The sequence below is a fragment of the Antechinus flavipes genome, chromosome 6, assembly GCF_016432865.1.
Source record: "Antechinus flavipes isolate AdamAnt ecotype Samford, QLD, Australia chromosome 6, AdamAnt_v2, whole genome shotgun sequence".
In the NCBI taxonomy this organism is placed as follows: Eukaryota; Metazoa; Chordata; class Mammalia; order Dasyuromorphia; family Dasyuridae; genus Antechinus; species Antechinus flavipes.
The window spans coordinates 38,009,720-38,025,751 of NC_067403.1; the positions used below are offsets into that span (position 1 = coordinate 38,009,720).

At 36.0% G+C, this 16,032-nt stretch overlaps 1 protein-coding gene across 11 annotated transcripts in view; it reads left to right on the forward strand.

The window, feature by feature from the left end:
• The first annotated feature begins 271 nt into the window (after positions 1-271).
• The window catches only part of FIP1L1 (factor interacting with PAPOLA and CPSF1), a 79,422-nt gene continuing 63,661 nt past the window's right edge, over positions 272-16,032 (forward strand). For 3 of the 11 annotated variants that reach the window (XM_051964285.1, XM_051964282.1, XM_051964283.1), the window contains exons 1-5: positions 287-518; positions 1,923-1,962; positions 10,369-10,426; positions 12,943-13,046; positions 14,968-15,032. In XM_051964285.1, coding sequence (XP_051820245.1) covers positions 434-518; positions 1,923-1,962; positions 10,369-10,426; positions 12,943-13,046; positions 14,968-15,032 — 352 coding nt within the window. In that variant the 5' untranslated portion in view covers positions 287-433. Of the gene's footprint in view, positions 519-1,922; positions 1,963-10,368; positions 10,427-12,942; positions 13,047-14,967; positions 15,033-16,032 lie in introns of all 11 variants that reach the window. The other 8 variants (XM_051964281.1, XM_051964284.1, XM_051964286.1 and 5 more) reach the window with 6 other exon arrangements.

Genomic DNA, 16,032 nt, shown 5'->3' on the forward strand with positions numbered 1-16,032 from the left:
AAAGTTAACTGCGAAGTTAAGCTAAGTAGGCAAGAGCAGTGGAAGCGCCCCTAAGAGAGGTTCAAAAGTTGTCCAGGACTTGTAAACAGGGAAAGGACGTAATAGGAGGAAGGATGCTCAGAGAGGCAGGAAGTTGTGCTGGAGGAAAGAGCACCCTCCTCTCGGAGCGTGCGGGGGCGGGGCGGACGCCCGCCTCGCTTCCGCGCACGCGCGCGCACGCGCACCTGTCCGCGCTGTCCTCGCGTCGTGCCGCTCAGTTCAGGCTGCGCTTGCGCGAGCGAACCTGTGCCGGGGGGCTCGTCATCACGACAGCCGCCTCGGTCCGCTCCTGTGCGGTTCCCCATCTCGCGCTCTCCCGCTCCCCCCTCGGAAGTGGGACAGAGGGGAAGGCCCGACTGGTGGTGCCGGCGTCTGTTCTCGGTCGTAGGCGGCCATGTCGGCCGGGGAGGTGGAGCGGCTGGTGTCGGAGCTGAGCGGCGGCACCGGCGGGGATGAGGAGGAAGAGTGGCTCTATGGCGGTACGCAGTCCCTTCCCCTCCCCCTCCGCCGCCGGTTTGCTCCGGACTTCTTCTCCTTCCCCTCTCGCAGGGTTGGGGGTGAGGGGCGGCCTGCGGCACCGACTGGGACGCTAGGCCCAAGCGCAACGCGCCCAAACCCTTGGGAGCTCCTCCTCCTCCTCCTTTCCCGGCGACTCACGCTCTCCGGGGCGTGCAACCCCTCCCCCCGCGAGCCGGGCGGTCCGAGGGACGCCCCCGGAGGGTGCCCACTCTTTCATGCCCCCACCACTGTGCATGGGCCCGGGGCTGGTGCTCGTGCCCTTCTCATTAGAAACAATATCCACCCTCCTGGGCTCGTGTGTGCTCGGCTCCTTGCGTGCACAGACCCAGTTGCAAAGAGACCGACTCTTAATTTCTGGCATTTTTCTTTAGCGATTTAATAGTAGTAATCCTGGATGGAGCCAGAGGCTCGGGCGAGCTTCAGCTGCTTTTTCTGCATCCCAGGCACAAGAAGTTGCGAAGGGGGCGACTTTTTTTCTTTTTTTCATTTTTTTCGGCTTTTTTTCATTAGCGACTTAATAGTAACGCCCTGGATGGAGCCAATAAAATAGTGGCTCATCACCCCTAAATACCGTCGGGTGTTAGAAGTAGCTTGGGAAGTTTTGTGTTTTACCGCCGCGGAATCTCAAGCCAGTTAATAAATGCTTGTGGAATAAATAGGTTTGTCCTCCCTCCTCCTATCGACATCGCCTTCAAGTGACTCTTTCAGTTATTTGACTCTAGTTAAGTTTCATGTGCCTAGGTTTCCTAAGAGTTCAACCTTTTATTTATGTCTTTGCGTAATCAAGCAGCCAGGTGATTGACATCTAAACTTTCACGTGCATATTTCTAAAAGAGTTTAACTTTGTATTTGATGCTTCTTGCCTGATCAAGCAGCCAGGTGATTGACATCTAAACTTTGACGTGCATATTTAATCTTGCTTTTAATGCTGTTTGCCTGATCTAGGCAGTCAGATGTCTGACATTTGAACAATTGTAGTATCACCCAAGTGTCTTCTGGGTACTGTCGTGTTTTGGGTATTGTAGAGTTAATGCAATACAAGTCACTACCATGCATCCCTTCCGTGGATTCTAGGTTTTCATCAAACTTAAGTCAGACTGTTTTGACAAGAACAATTTATCAATACCTTTAAGTAAGTTTGGAAGGATTAGGTTTCATTTGAGAATTTTAAAATAACTTAAGTATATATAGAAATAAGGTCTGATTTTCTACTTTTAAAACATCTAATAACCAATTTTAGGTATTTGTTCATTTGTAGATGATATAGAAAATGAATTTTGAAAGATTGGGTTAATACTTGTGCATCCAGTTTTGTAATAGATTCATTGACAGTTTGTTTTGTTTTTTTGTTTTTCTTTTGACAGATGAAAATGAAGTTGAAAGGCCAGAAGAAGAAAATGCCAGGTGAGTGAAATTGCCAATTGATACCTTTAATGATCTTTAGTGATGTCAGTCGCTATTTTGGATTTTATATGAGATTATCAGGGTTAAACTGAAATTTGTAGTTGATTAAAGCTAAAGCTTTGAATACTTGCTCATACAATATAGAGAAGACTTTTCTGGATTTTGTCAGCAACTTAAAAGACAGAGACTTGAAACTGTGATTTCATTGGCATATGGAACTTTTATGTGAGAAAACTACTGCAATGCAGGATCCCTTCATCTCTTCAATTTACAGGTTTAGAGTTTCCTAAAGCAACTAGAGGAGATTAAATGAGCTAGAAGTCAATTAGTATATGTCAGATCATCTTGACTTCTAGATTAGCTTTTGACCCTTTATGCCTTGTTATCTTTCCTGCTTAAAAAAACTCAGGACATGATCTTTTTTGTTTTCACAATTTTTTTTGTTTTTACACATTTGCTAACTTACAGTGAATTTTTTAAAAAAATTTATACATTCTTTAGGCTTTTCCAAAATTTTAACCTTTGATAGTTAAAATTAACACACTGGTCAAAAAGTTTGCCTCTTTCAATTTGTTTAAATTGCTAAGTACATTGTTAGAAGAATATAATTTGGTGTGTGCTAGATTGAATTTGTGGCTACTTTTTACTGAATTAATTACACAAGAAATCTCCAGTTTCTAAAAATTCAATTTGTTCACACACCATTTAAGCAGATTGCCATCTAATATATTGTCCTGTTTCTTTAGTACCAAACTCATATTACAATGTGAAAGAATTTGAGCTTATAGAAAATTTCTAGTTATAGAAGAGAATATTGAGAAAATTAAGAAAACTTTTGTTCACCTTCACTACTTTTGAGCCTTCCTCCACTGTTTGTTATAATTTTCTTATTAGAAAGAACAAGGTATCTGAGTTGGAAGGCCTTGGTAGAAAGTGACCTATCCTTCCTAATTCTGTGACCTTGGACAAGATGTTTATATTTTTCTTGAAGCTTTGGTTTCCTTATCTGTAAAATAAGGGTATTAATATTTATACTACCAGCTTTACAAAGATTTTTTTGAAAAAAGTATTCATGAACCAAAAATCACTTCATAAAATCAGACTCTGTAATAGCATTTGAGCTAGTAAGTACTCTTTAGTATTAAAGTTTGCCTATATTTTAAGTTAAGTAGACTTCTGTGAGCAAGAGTAGGAATCTAATTTTCAATTATTATGGAAAATGTAACTTTTTACAAGCTTATGAAAGGCCATCCTTTCCTAAGTTAGACTACCCATATCAATTCTCATTAATCTAGAATAAATTGTTTTTAGTCTTTGCTTATAATCATTACAATTGTCTTGTTTTGAGAAAAGACTTGTGGTTTAGTCCTTTATAACATTAGAATTCTGTTGTAAAGTTTCTAATTCTGATTATACTAATCAATAAAGGTGGTCAAGTGTTTGTTGTGCTCTGCTTTCTAGAGCCCTCACACCCGAGTGATTAAAATATACTGTCTTTATGGAGAAGTGATGAGGCGGGACTCCTGAGGGTGGTGGGAAAATGGAGTCTGTTTATTCCAAGGACTTTCCCCTTTTTATACCCTTATTTAACAAAAACAACACTGGGGATATACCCAGTAAATACTGTGTGCGTGGGACCACATAAACAAGTTGCTATTGTAGTTTGCCACCTGGTATCATTCTGCTTCAATCACAACAGGTTGTCACCTGCTTAGGTGACTGCTCAGGAAGACCAAGAGTCCTTAGGGGAGACAGGGAGACAAACCAGACATTATCAGCAGTTTTCCTCTAGACTGAAGGGTCTTATACCTCACCTGGAGTTTCCCCACTGTCTGTGGTCCTCTATAATTGTTGTTTCATAAACTTGAAAGACTGAAATTTTTAGTTTTTAAGTGTTGATTTAGTCTTCTGAATCCTTAAAAATCCTTATTACAATCAGCAATAATAATTTATTTCATACATTTTATTTGGATTACTTTAAGCTTTTAAAAATTAGCACCATGAGGACAGCTAAGTGGCAACAGCCCTGAAGTCAGGAGGGCCTGAATTCAAATTTGGCCTCAGACACTTAACACTTCCAGGCTGTGTGACCCTGGGCAAGGTACTTAACCCCAATTGCCTCAGCAAAAAAAAAAAAAAAAAAAAAAATAGCCCCATGTAAGCACTACTCGTGCATATCATTTTGCATTTTGATGCATAATCAAACAAAAACAAAAAAGTCAAAACCACAAATTTATTAAATTTCAGAAATTTACTTATAATGACTAATGGCTCATTTTGATGATTGGTAGTGACGGACTTCACATACCAGTTCATGCTTCCATTCTAATGCATTTCTCATGCAATTTGTGTATTATAGTTATTTTATTTGACTCTTTAAGTTTCATAGGGGCAGGGATCATGATGTCATTTCCAACTAACACAGGGTCTGCAAGTGCTAAATGTTTAATGAATGAATAAGGGGAAAATTGTTAGAGACAGAACAAAGAAAGGCTTTGTGGAAAAGATCATTTTAGTTGTGTTCATAAATTTAGGACTAGAGTATATGTTGGTTATGTAGTCAAATTGTTTCATTTTACAGATGAGGAACCTGAAGCCCAGAGAGGTTTAAGTGAATTACTCAGGTTCACATAGGTAATAAATTACAGAGTTAGAATATAAACCAAACATACTCTTCTGACCTGAAATCTACCTGACTACTGTATCCCTAAAGTTTTAAAAGATGGGAAAGGATTCAACAGACTGGCAGGAGAAAGCATAGTTCAGGCAGAGAGCATTGTTTTTATGGGAATGGAAGGCTTTTGTTATCAAAAAAATTATCATTAATCTGAAATTCTCTATCTGATGATAATCTGTTCACATTCTACCTAACGTTCTACCTTGCTTCTTACCCTGCTCTTGAACCTCATTGTGACTTGCAGTTCCTACCTGGCCCATCACTCCTGCACTGGCTATACTCTTCTCCCTTACTCATCTTGACTCTTTCCTGAACCAGCCATTATCCCATCACCCTTCTGGCCCTGATAAATCCCAGTTTTGAATTATTCCCATCACCCATTGTCATCACTCCTATATTCATATGCTATTCAACAATACTAGAGAAAAATCATGAAATTGTGATGATTGTATCCACTAAAATTTATATTACATGTTTTTAATTGAGCACCTCACCCAGGGGCAAGACAACCTTTTACCCTCAGGCATTGATTGACTATCCCACTAACCACAGAACTGTTTTCTAACCTTTTCATCCCTATTTAAACCTGTTTGTTCAGCTCCTCTTGACCTCTCAGCTTAGAATCATCTTCATAGTTGACTGAAAAAAGGCCATTTTGTTCTTTCCACCTCTGATATCTTGAGCCCTCTGTCCTCCTGTCTCATAGAAAGAGGTGGTTCTGCTCTTTGAACAGGCAGACCTTTTTTTTTTTTTTTTTTTTTTTTTTTGGTGATTGGGGTTAAGTTACTTGCCCAGGATGGCACAGCTAGGAAGTATTAAGTGTCTGAGGCCAGAAAACCACTCCATTTTCACAAGTGATTCTGTTCCTTTTAGCAGATTGACCATTCTCTCACTATCCTCAATGTTTCCATCTCTGCAGGCTGCTTTCCACTGCCTACAAACAGTCCATGTCTTCTAATTCTCAGGAAATTCCTCATTTTATCTTTTCTTCCCATCTAGATAGCATCTTGTATCTCTTCTTGCTTTCATGGCTAAATTCCTTGTGTAAGATGTCTGCATGCAGTTCCTCTACTTCCTTTCCTCTTACTCTTAACTCATCATTTAATCAAAGCTCCTTTCTTTAGTGATACCTTACCAATGATCTCTTTAATTGTCAAATCTAATGGACTTTTTTCAATATTCATCCTTCTTGATTTCTCTAAAACACCTTAATCGAATTGTTTGCTCCCTTGTCCTTGCTATTCTCTTCTCTGTGTTTTTATGACATTGCTTTCTCTTGGTTATCCTCCGTGTCTGAACACTCCTCAGTCTCCCTTGCTAAGTCTTCAAGTTCTGTCTGCTCTCTCAGCCTTTTAGTCTTTTCCAGATATATTGTTTTGCTTTGTGATCTCATCAGCTCCTGTAGATTCAATCATCTTCTGTGCATATGATTCTTAGTTTTTTAATTCAATCTTTACTTCTCTCCCAACTTCTGATCTTGCATTTCCAGCTACCTATGGGATTGGATGTCCCGTAAACATCTTAAACATGTTTCCAAAAGTGAATTTTCTCTCCAATTTTTTCCTCTTCCAGACTTCCCTATCATAGTCATGAACATCTCCATTCTCCTAGCTGTCCAAGCTCAGAACCTAGTTGTTATCCTGTACTCTTCATTCTTTTTCACACACACACACACACACACACACACACACACACACACACACACCCATAACCCTGCTCAATCACATCTGTTGCTAAGTCTACTCCATTCTGTCTTTGAAATACCTCTTGCATCTATTCCCTTTCTCTTTTCTTTCTTCCCCTTCTTTCTTTTCTTTTTCTTTCCCTTTCTCTCTTGTTCATTCCTTCTTTCTTCATGCTTGAAATTTTCTCTTCTTTCTCCTCTGATTTATGTCTTCTCTGCTTTTTTTATTGTCTCAGCTAAAATCTTACCCTTAATTCAAGTGCCTTTCCTCTCAGATTATCTTCAGTTTATCCTAAATTACACCCTATCCCCTACACAATTAAATTCTAAATTTCTTGAGAGTAAGGGCTGTTTTTGCCTTGCTTTATATCTCTAACATTTAGCATGTTACCTGCCACATAAGTACTTAATATTTGTCATCTCGAAAATAGATTTATTACTTAATTTATGGAATTTATTACTTTAAAGATCTTTATGAATTACGCAATTGAAACAAATTATTTCATAACTAGCAAATTGACAAAGATGATGAGGAGGAGATACTTCATATTGGAGGTGCAAAGGGAAGACAGGCACACTAATATAACCAGTTCATAGAATTGTTAATTTCTCCAACTATTATAGAAACAATTTGGGGATTGTTTAAAAAGTGATTAAAATGTCCATCCCCTTTGATCCAGTGATCTCATTGCTAAATATATGCCTGAAAGATGTTTTTGTCAAAGACAGAAAGGTTCCATATGTATATGTGTATGTTTATTTAGCACACACATGCATTGTTAAGAAATACACATTAAGAAATAGCAGTGATACAGAAACAAGATACTACATATATGTGTTTAAATACATGTATATTTTCTTATATACATGTGTGTATGCCAAAATATTCATTGCAGCATTTTTAAAAAATTAAAACTTGTGGGGGTATCTTTTGTCTTTGTATCACATGCATTTCCTGATGCATCCTTCTTCTATAAAAGGGAGATCTTCCCATTCTTCCCAGAAAGCCTTTTTTAATTTTATTTTTCAATAATAGCTTTTTATTTTCAAAATACATGGCAAAGTTAGTTTTCAACCTTGCAAAACCTGGTGTTCCAAATTTTTCTCTCTCCTTTCCCCCTTTCCCTTTGTCCAATTCTTCTATACCTATTTCCACATTTATCATGCTACACAAGAAAAATCAGGTCAGAAAGGAGGGGGGAAAACCAAGCAAACAAAAAAGGTGAAAATACTATGTTGTAATTCACATATAGTCCCCAGATGGCTTTCTCTATCACAAGTCCATTGGGATTGGCCTGAATCACCTCATTGTTGAAAAAGAGCCAAGTCCATCAGATTTGGTCATCTTATAATCTTTTGCTGTGTATAATGTTCTCTGGGTTCTACTCAATTCACTTAGCTTCAGTTCATGTAACTCTCTCCAAGGTCTCTCTGAAATCATCCTCCTGATCATTTCTTATAGAACAATAATATTCCATAACTTATTCAGCCGTTCTCCAATTGAAGAACATCCACTCGGTTTCCAATTCCTTGCCACTGCAAAAAGGACTGCTACAAACATTTTTTGCACATCTGTGTCCTTTTCCCTTTTTTATGATCTCTTTGAGACACAGACAGTTTGAGATACTGCTGGATCAAAGGGCATGCACAGTTTGATGGCCCTTTGGGCATAGTTCCAAATTGTTCTCCAGAATGGTTGGATCAGTTGACAGCTCCACAAACAATATATTATTGTCCCAGTTTTCCTACATTCCCTCCACTGTTTATCATTATCTTTCCTGTCATTTTAGCCAATCTAAAAGGTATATAGGGCTTTCTCAGAGTTGTCTGAATTTTCATTTCTCTAGTTAATAGTGATTTAGAGCATTTTTTCAGATGACTTAATTTCTTTGTCTGAAAATTGTTCATATCCTTTCACCATTTATCAATTGGAAAATGGCTTGTATTATAAATTTGAGTCAATTCTCTATATTTTAGAAATGAGGCCTTTATCAGAATCCTTGGGCCATCTCTTATTTAAAAAAAAAAGTTTAGGGATACTAACATGTAAAAAAGTTTGACATTCTATATTTTATTCCACTCCTATGAATCCTCACTTTGTCCAAAGAAATAGCAAGAACTGAAAACAGAATCAGTATGAATGGGAAACAGTTAAATAGTGGTCTATACAAAGTTTTGTGCCATATGAAACAAGGAATATAAAGAATTTACTAAGACATGAGAAAACAAGCTGATACCAAGTAAAGTTACTGCAGCAACATAAATAGAAAAAAGCAATAAATAAAACTGAGCAGTGTGTAAATTATAATGACCAAGAAGAATTGAGAAAATTACCTCTTGAAGAGGTGAAAGACTGGGGATATTAATATGTTGTTGGGTGTGACCTCTGTTGTGCTGAACTTTTAAAAAAGATTTTTTGTTTAGAGAAATCTAGATCTGGAAATAACCGATCTAAAAAACACCAATAAAATAACAACAACAAATATTTTAAATCCAGTTCAGAGAACATTAGATTTAATAATGAAAATATTAGGCTTTTTCTGAATCATGACACCAAATATTTAAAAGGGTTTTAATGGGTCATTTAGTTGCTTTGTTCCTCAGAGTCCTTTTGTATCATGTATATCTTGGCTTTTTTAAAAAAAAAAAAATTGTTGATGATTTTTTTTTTAATCATCTTAATGTGTTCCAGTATCTTTCTCCCTCTACTTTATAGAGCTATCTCATATAACAATTGTTTTTTTTAAAGGCCCTCCTCTTCCTCCCAAAAAAAGAAAAAGGAGAGAAATCTCTGAAAAAATATATAATAAAAAATCTTGTGAAACGCCCACCTCTTCTAAGGAATAGTGTGGTGGTGGGGTGTCTTTTCTCATACTTGTTCTTGATAGTTTTCAAAGATTGACTTATTTTTTTATGAGTCTTCATTTACACTGTTATACATGTTATTTTCTTGCCTCTACTTTTCACTCTGTTTAGTTCATGTGGATCTTTTCGTTCTTCTCTATATTCATCACCTTCATCATGTAGTTGTTAATGATTTCCACACTACAACTCATAGTTATTGGAACCTTTTTTTGGGTAAAGGCTTAAGTGTAGTATCTGGCATATAAAGTAGTGTATAGTACCTGCTCATAATATAGACATGAGTGTTTTTTTGGTATTTGATTATAGGAATTTTAAGGTCAAAATTGGGTGTAGTGATCTTTATCATATGAGAGGACACTTTTCACTTAAGTTTAAAAATAGTATTTTAAACTGCTTCTTAATCAACTATTAAATTATGTCATTGATTTAGAGAATGGAGTTAACTAGCTTAAGTACTTCTCTTCAGCAAAAATAATCTTTAATTGTATTTGAACTCTCCTAAACTGCATATGTAATGAAAAGAGCACTTCGGGGCGAAAGGAAGGAGGGGACAAGCTAGGTGGTGTAGTGGATAGAGTACCAGCTCTGAAGTCAGGAGGACCTGAGCTCAAATCTGGTCTCAGGCACTTAATACTTCCTAGCTGGTGTGAGTCCGGGCAAGTTACTTATCCCCAATTGCCTCAGTTTAAAAAAATAAAAAAAGAAGAAGAAGAAGAAAAAGAAAGAAGGAAAAAGAAAACATTTAGATTGGGATCAAGAAATCCAGTTTGAATTCTGTCACTAAATTGTCGTGATTAGTGATACATTTTACTTGCCCAAATTGGTGTCCTCATCTATACAAAAAGACTTTTTAACTCTAAAATATCAATCAATACAGATGTCATTTTTTCTTCTTTTAACTATATTGTCATATTCTGTTAATTTTATTTGCATATGTTCCTTCTCTTTACCACTACCGCCCAATCCTTTCTCACTTTCAATAAGACTATAAGCAGTTTGAAGCCAAGTACCTTTGTCTGTTCCTACTGTCTCATTATACTATATTTGTGATAGTCAATTATATATATATTTTGAATGAATGACCATAAAAATATTAAGGTGGCATGATAGAGTTTATATACTGGTTATATAATAACTGAGTTGGCTGCATTTTAATTTATTTGTTTGTTTGTTTTTTAAGTGCTAATCCTCCATCTGGAATTGAAGATGAAACTGCAGAAAATGGGATATCAAAACCAGTAAGTTTAATTGTGTCTTATCAGACTAATATAATTCCTATATGGGTTAGGGTATTTTGTAGAGAAATGTTTTTCTTTGCTTAAAGTAAGCCTCTGAGTATATAACTTGATATCAAAAAAGTCATAGGATTTATAATCTAAAGATCTGGGAACCAATTAATATTGATGATTGAATAAACTATTAATCTCAGTTCCTTTATCCATAAAATGGGGATAATTATATTCTTGATTATCTGCTGCACAGGATAGCTTTAAGGAAAATACTTTCTGAACTTCATAGAACTATGTAAATTCAAATTTTTATTAAGGCTATTTTGTTCTGCTTTCTCAGAATATTATATCTATGGGAATCCTGGCCAGAGTAATTTGCTCATAATGGATAATCATAAGTAATTAAGTAAATTCATAAGTAATTATCCTCTCAATTTAGGTTTTCCAGTGCTACTAAGTCAAAGAATCTTAAAATTTTAGATGCTGAGCTGCAGAATCTTTGTATTACAAACAAACTATGAAATTGCTCTGTATTTGTCAAAATGATCCCTGACTTTGAGCCTACTTTTTAGTTCTTGCATTACATTTAGTAATTTTTTATATTTTATGTTATGGAAGGATGGATGTTCTGTTGGAATAACTGGATCTCCATTCAACTTTCATGCTTGCTCCTACCTGGAATCTCTTCCCTTCCCCCTGCTTCTATGCAGTTTGCCCCTTCTGTTACTCTTTCTATCTCAGGCCAGTCCAGCATGTGATAGTAATGGCAAGGAAACAGGAGAATATATAAACTTTGCCATTTCCCTACTCCATTCCCCTTTCATACATTCTCCTTCTATTTCCTTATCTTCTCTTGTATTGAGAAACTAATCTCAGTTCTTTTGAGATGGTTAGGATAGTTTGAATCTTATTTTCCTTTGAAATACTATAAAAATAAATCTTAATTTTTCATTTAGAACCTCAACATTTATTGCTTAAAAATGAAATTTTTTTTTTAAATGGTGTCTAATTGAATAAAGAGAATTTGGAAAGCAGACATATAAAGTAGTCTTTTCGTTCCCTACATATTTCTTCCATTTTAGCCTATGAACCTTAAAAGGTCTATACATTTTAGGGATGGGAATATACATTCAAAAGTATGAAACTTGATTCCTTTGTATTTGGTTTTCCAAAACCTAGCATAGGTTTAGTAGGTATGTAATAAATGCTCATTAATCAATTGCTTGATTCTGTATTAAGCTTGAGAAAAAACTATTGGGAGGCAATAATAGGTATAGTAAAAAGGGAAGTATTCATGTGTGTGTGTGTGTGTGTGTGTGTGTGTGTGTGTGTGTTCACACGCACATATAAATAAGGTTTTAAGGGAAAAGAGTTATTAAGCTAAAGGCAGGGGTAGAGGTGGGGATGTAGTTGAGCAGAAGAAAAGAATGTCTAGAGACAGCCTAAGCAGTAATCTTTACATTTAGCCCTGGCCCTTACAACTCCATATCTGAATCCTTGCATTTTCCTTCTAGCTTCTGGTGAAAGTAGATTACCATTTCTTCAGAGTGGCATAGGTCTAACTGAAGGAGTTTCTGGTCTTGCTGCATTTAGGCAGGGATATTATGTGACTTTGGCAAACCAAGAACTATGAGGGTGTTTTCCCATAGGAACATTGTGGCACATGATGTTTAGATTTCATAATATTTATAAGTTAATCTAACTTATGGGGATTGAACTAAGGACATTATTGTATTAATACCATTGTTTCTTTGAGAAGATGTGTTTAAGTAAAGCAACTTAAGAAAAGACCCCCTGGAATATAGTATGCTAAGTTTGGTACTTATGTTTAAGAACCAGAGATTTAGAGGTAGAACAAATTTCATTTACGTAAAGTCATTAAACTCAAACCTCCATCACCTTCCCTTTTATAGATGAGGAGATTGAGGCCCAATGAAGTTGTCATATTCCCAAGGTTGTGCAGATAATAAGTGGCAGAGCCAGCTTGCAAACCCAGGTTTCCACTGGATGTGGGATTTTGTAGAATATTTTGACAAAAATTATGGCCATTTTTCAGATACTCTATTTGTTGTATGGGGCAGTGCATCTACCCAGGGTTTAAATATTTTTACTTTTACCCTGGAAAGGCAAGATCAGGGAATTGCAGAACTTGAGCTTTTATGTGGAACACTCTACTCCAGCAGTGTGATTTTGCTTCATCTTCTTATTGCTTTGTGGTTGGACCCAAAGCTGGACAGCTCTCACAAGTAATTCTCTGAGGAAGAGATTTACATACTGACATATATGTATGTGCTAAATGCCATATCACTGAGAAAAGTGTGAATTATTTTGTTCTACCTCACATTAATATGAAGGTCAGAGATGGGAATGATAAAATCAGTTGATCATCCAGTGAAGTCTGATTCTCTTCCCAAGCTAATTAAGGAAATTTTGACTTAGCACAGTATACTTTTGACCTCTTCCAACCCTTGTGAATTTTTGATACTAAATTAACTTAAGAATTTTTAAAATTATTCTCTGTGTAGAAGGTGACTGAAACTGAAGATGATAGTGAGAGTGACAGTGATGATGATGAAGATGATGTTCATGTTACCATTGGTGATATTAAAACTGGAGCACCTCAGTATGGGTAAGTTAACTTCTTTTTTTTTTTTTTTTTTGCTGAGGCATTTGGGGTTAAATGGCTTGTCCAGAGTCACATGGGTGTTAAATGTCTGAGAGCAGATTTGAATTCGGGTCCTCCTGACTTCAGGGCTGATCCTCTATCCACTGTGCCACCTAGTTGCCCCTGAGTTAACTTTCAAGAGTAAAATTTAAAAGCTTCATGAGTCATAAAATAGTTATTGGCCCTGTTCTTTTTTCATTTTTCTACCATTTTAAAATAAGCGCCTTATAAAGGCTGTTAAGACATAGTTGCATGAACATCTGATGGACTAAAATGAGACATAGGGGAGGGGAAATTTAAAAGAGGGTAGTGACGTCACTTGGATAGAAACAGAAACCTATTGATCTAGAAAACAGTGTATCATTATTTTGTTGCATTATTTATTAAATATTTCCCAGTTTTGTTTTTAATTGAGTCAGCCTGCATTGGAATAGGAGTGGAGGGGGGCGGGGTGATGTGAGTTTGCCATCTCTGGTACAGGAGATGTTAGCAGGCAGAAGTACCAGAGGAATGAAGCATATGATAGGAAGAGAGAATGTGCTGAGGGCTAACAGGGAGGCATCCATGTTCCCCATTTGGTTCTCCTTCAGTGTCATTAGAGAAAGAAGAAAGCTTCCAATATGTTGGATAAATGTCCGACTTTTGTGGGTAACATGAGTGTGAAACAAGATCTTAACTTTTGGAAAGACAAGGATGGTCGGTCAGAGATGGGTTGTGAATGGCATGGTTTTAGTGAACTTATAAACTAATGCATTCAGAGATCCATTGGAGTAGTATCACAATCTCTCAATCTCTGCCATTTGAAAAAAATCAAAATGGCACCAAAGTAAAGATAGAACACCCAATATACAGAGGAGGTCTATTCTGGAAGTTAGACCATTTCTGGGGGGTGGAGAGGATGAATCTCAAATTACCTGGGGAAAAAAAAAAACTACAACAAAGACTTGGAAAAAAATCATGGCATTATTCTTATGTGTCCTCCTGCCCCGCCCTCTCCCCATCCTTGCCAAAAAAAAAAAAATTTTCTTAAAGGCAATTGAGACATCCTTTTCGTCTCTTGAATTTTTTTTTGAGAATTAGCATTTATAGAAAATGTGTTCTTGATAGCATGAGTATGAAACAAGGTTTCCAAAATTACATCAGTGTTCATATCTTTTTTTATAATCACAGAATTGATTGAAATATTAAATCCCTGTGTACTTTCTGTTTTAATACAAAAAAAAATTATTCTATGAAGCAAAATGACATCCTTTGGATCCTACGGATAAACAAGAAACTGTACCCAAAATTGAATAAGAGGAAAAGAGCAGCCTGAATGAGGATTAAGGAACTCCTTTGTTTCAATGCCCTTTAATTTTTGTTCCTTTGGAATTGATTGGTCATATCATTGTTGAGTCCTTAATTCTTTCAGATGTCTTTTTCTTTATAGTGTTGTAATTATGTAAAACTTGTTTCACTCTGCCTTAGTTCATATCTTTCTAGGTTTTTATGAAATTACCGTTTCATCTTTTTTTTTCCCTTTCATCATTTATTTGGCACAATAATATTGCATTGCAATTGTATTACAAGACTTGTGCAGCCATTCCTTAAATGATGAACTAGAATTGATTCTAGTTCTTTGCCATTACAAAAAAAAAAGCTATTATAAATAACAATGTTCAATAAGGTAAGCTCATTATACTAGGATTTCATCTAGTATAGTGTTAACTGTTTTTTACCTTTGTACTTCAGTTTAGGGTTTTGAGTCATTTTTTTAAAAATACTTTCATTTAAGTAAATTTATCTTGAGTACACAGTATAACTCAGATTTTTTTGTGTAGGTACATGAGGATTTGTGCCGACTTAATGCTCTGATTAATCATCTTAATATAATTTTTACTTTTAGGAGCTATGGTACAGCACCTGTAAATCTTAATATCAAGACAGGAGGAAGAGTTTATGGAGCTGCAGGTAAATTTGCATATTGGCATGAGTAGAAATTAAAGTGAAATAATATTGGTAAAAGTCAGATTACAATTCAGGGAGAAGGTGAAAATCAAGAGTTAAGTGTTACTGATGTACAAATAAGTCGGGAGTTTTTTAGTAAAGTTTGCAATTCAGCTTTTGTGTGATGTTTCCAATAAATTGTGTGTGTTATGAATTATGCATTAAATTGGCAAAACCTCTCTTTCTCTATATGTAGAGAACAGATATCTTTATACTTGGATATTTCAGTCTGTCACATTATCCATGTATATCCATAGAGGACATTCTCCATGATGGTGGCAAATACATTTTGCCATTATATATCTCTTTATTTTATGTCTCACTTGACAATTATATGAGGACTAATAAGGTTATCTTCATTTTTATAATTATCAAGTCTTATATGATTTCGATGTATTAGAAACAACCCTTGGAGTTGTACTTTTGAGGAAGCATTTTGGTGTACAGTAGGGGTGGCTAAAATCTGGCCTTCACCATGTGTTTTTGTATGATTATCAAGCTAACATTAAGAATTTTTTTTTTACATTTTAAAATTTTTATCGAGAGCTAATTCAGTTTCAATTGATCAAAGATGGGCAGAAGCAGCTACACCCAAAGAAAGAACACTGGGAGATGAATATAAACTGCTTGCATTTTTGTTTTTCTTCCCGGATTATTTTTACCTTCTGAATCCAATTCTCCCTGTGCGACAAGAAAACTGTTCGGTTCTGCTCACATATATTGTATCTAGGATATACTGTAACCTATTCAACATGTAAAGGATTGCTTGCCATCTCAGGGAGGGGAAAAATCGGAACAGAAGTGAATGCAAGGGATAATGCTGTAAAAAATTACCCTGGCATGAGTTCTGTCAATAAAAAGTTATTAAAAAAAAAAAAGAAAAGATAAAAAAAAAAGATAAAATTTTTATCGTACTTAAAAATGTAACAACCATTTTTACTTACATAAGAACAGGTTTTATGCC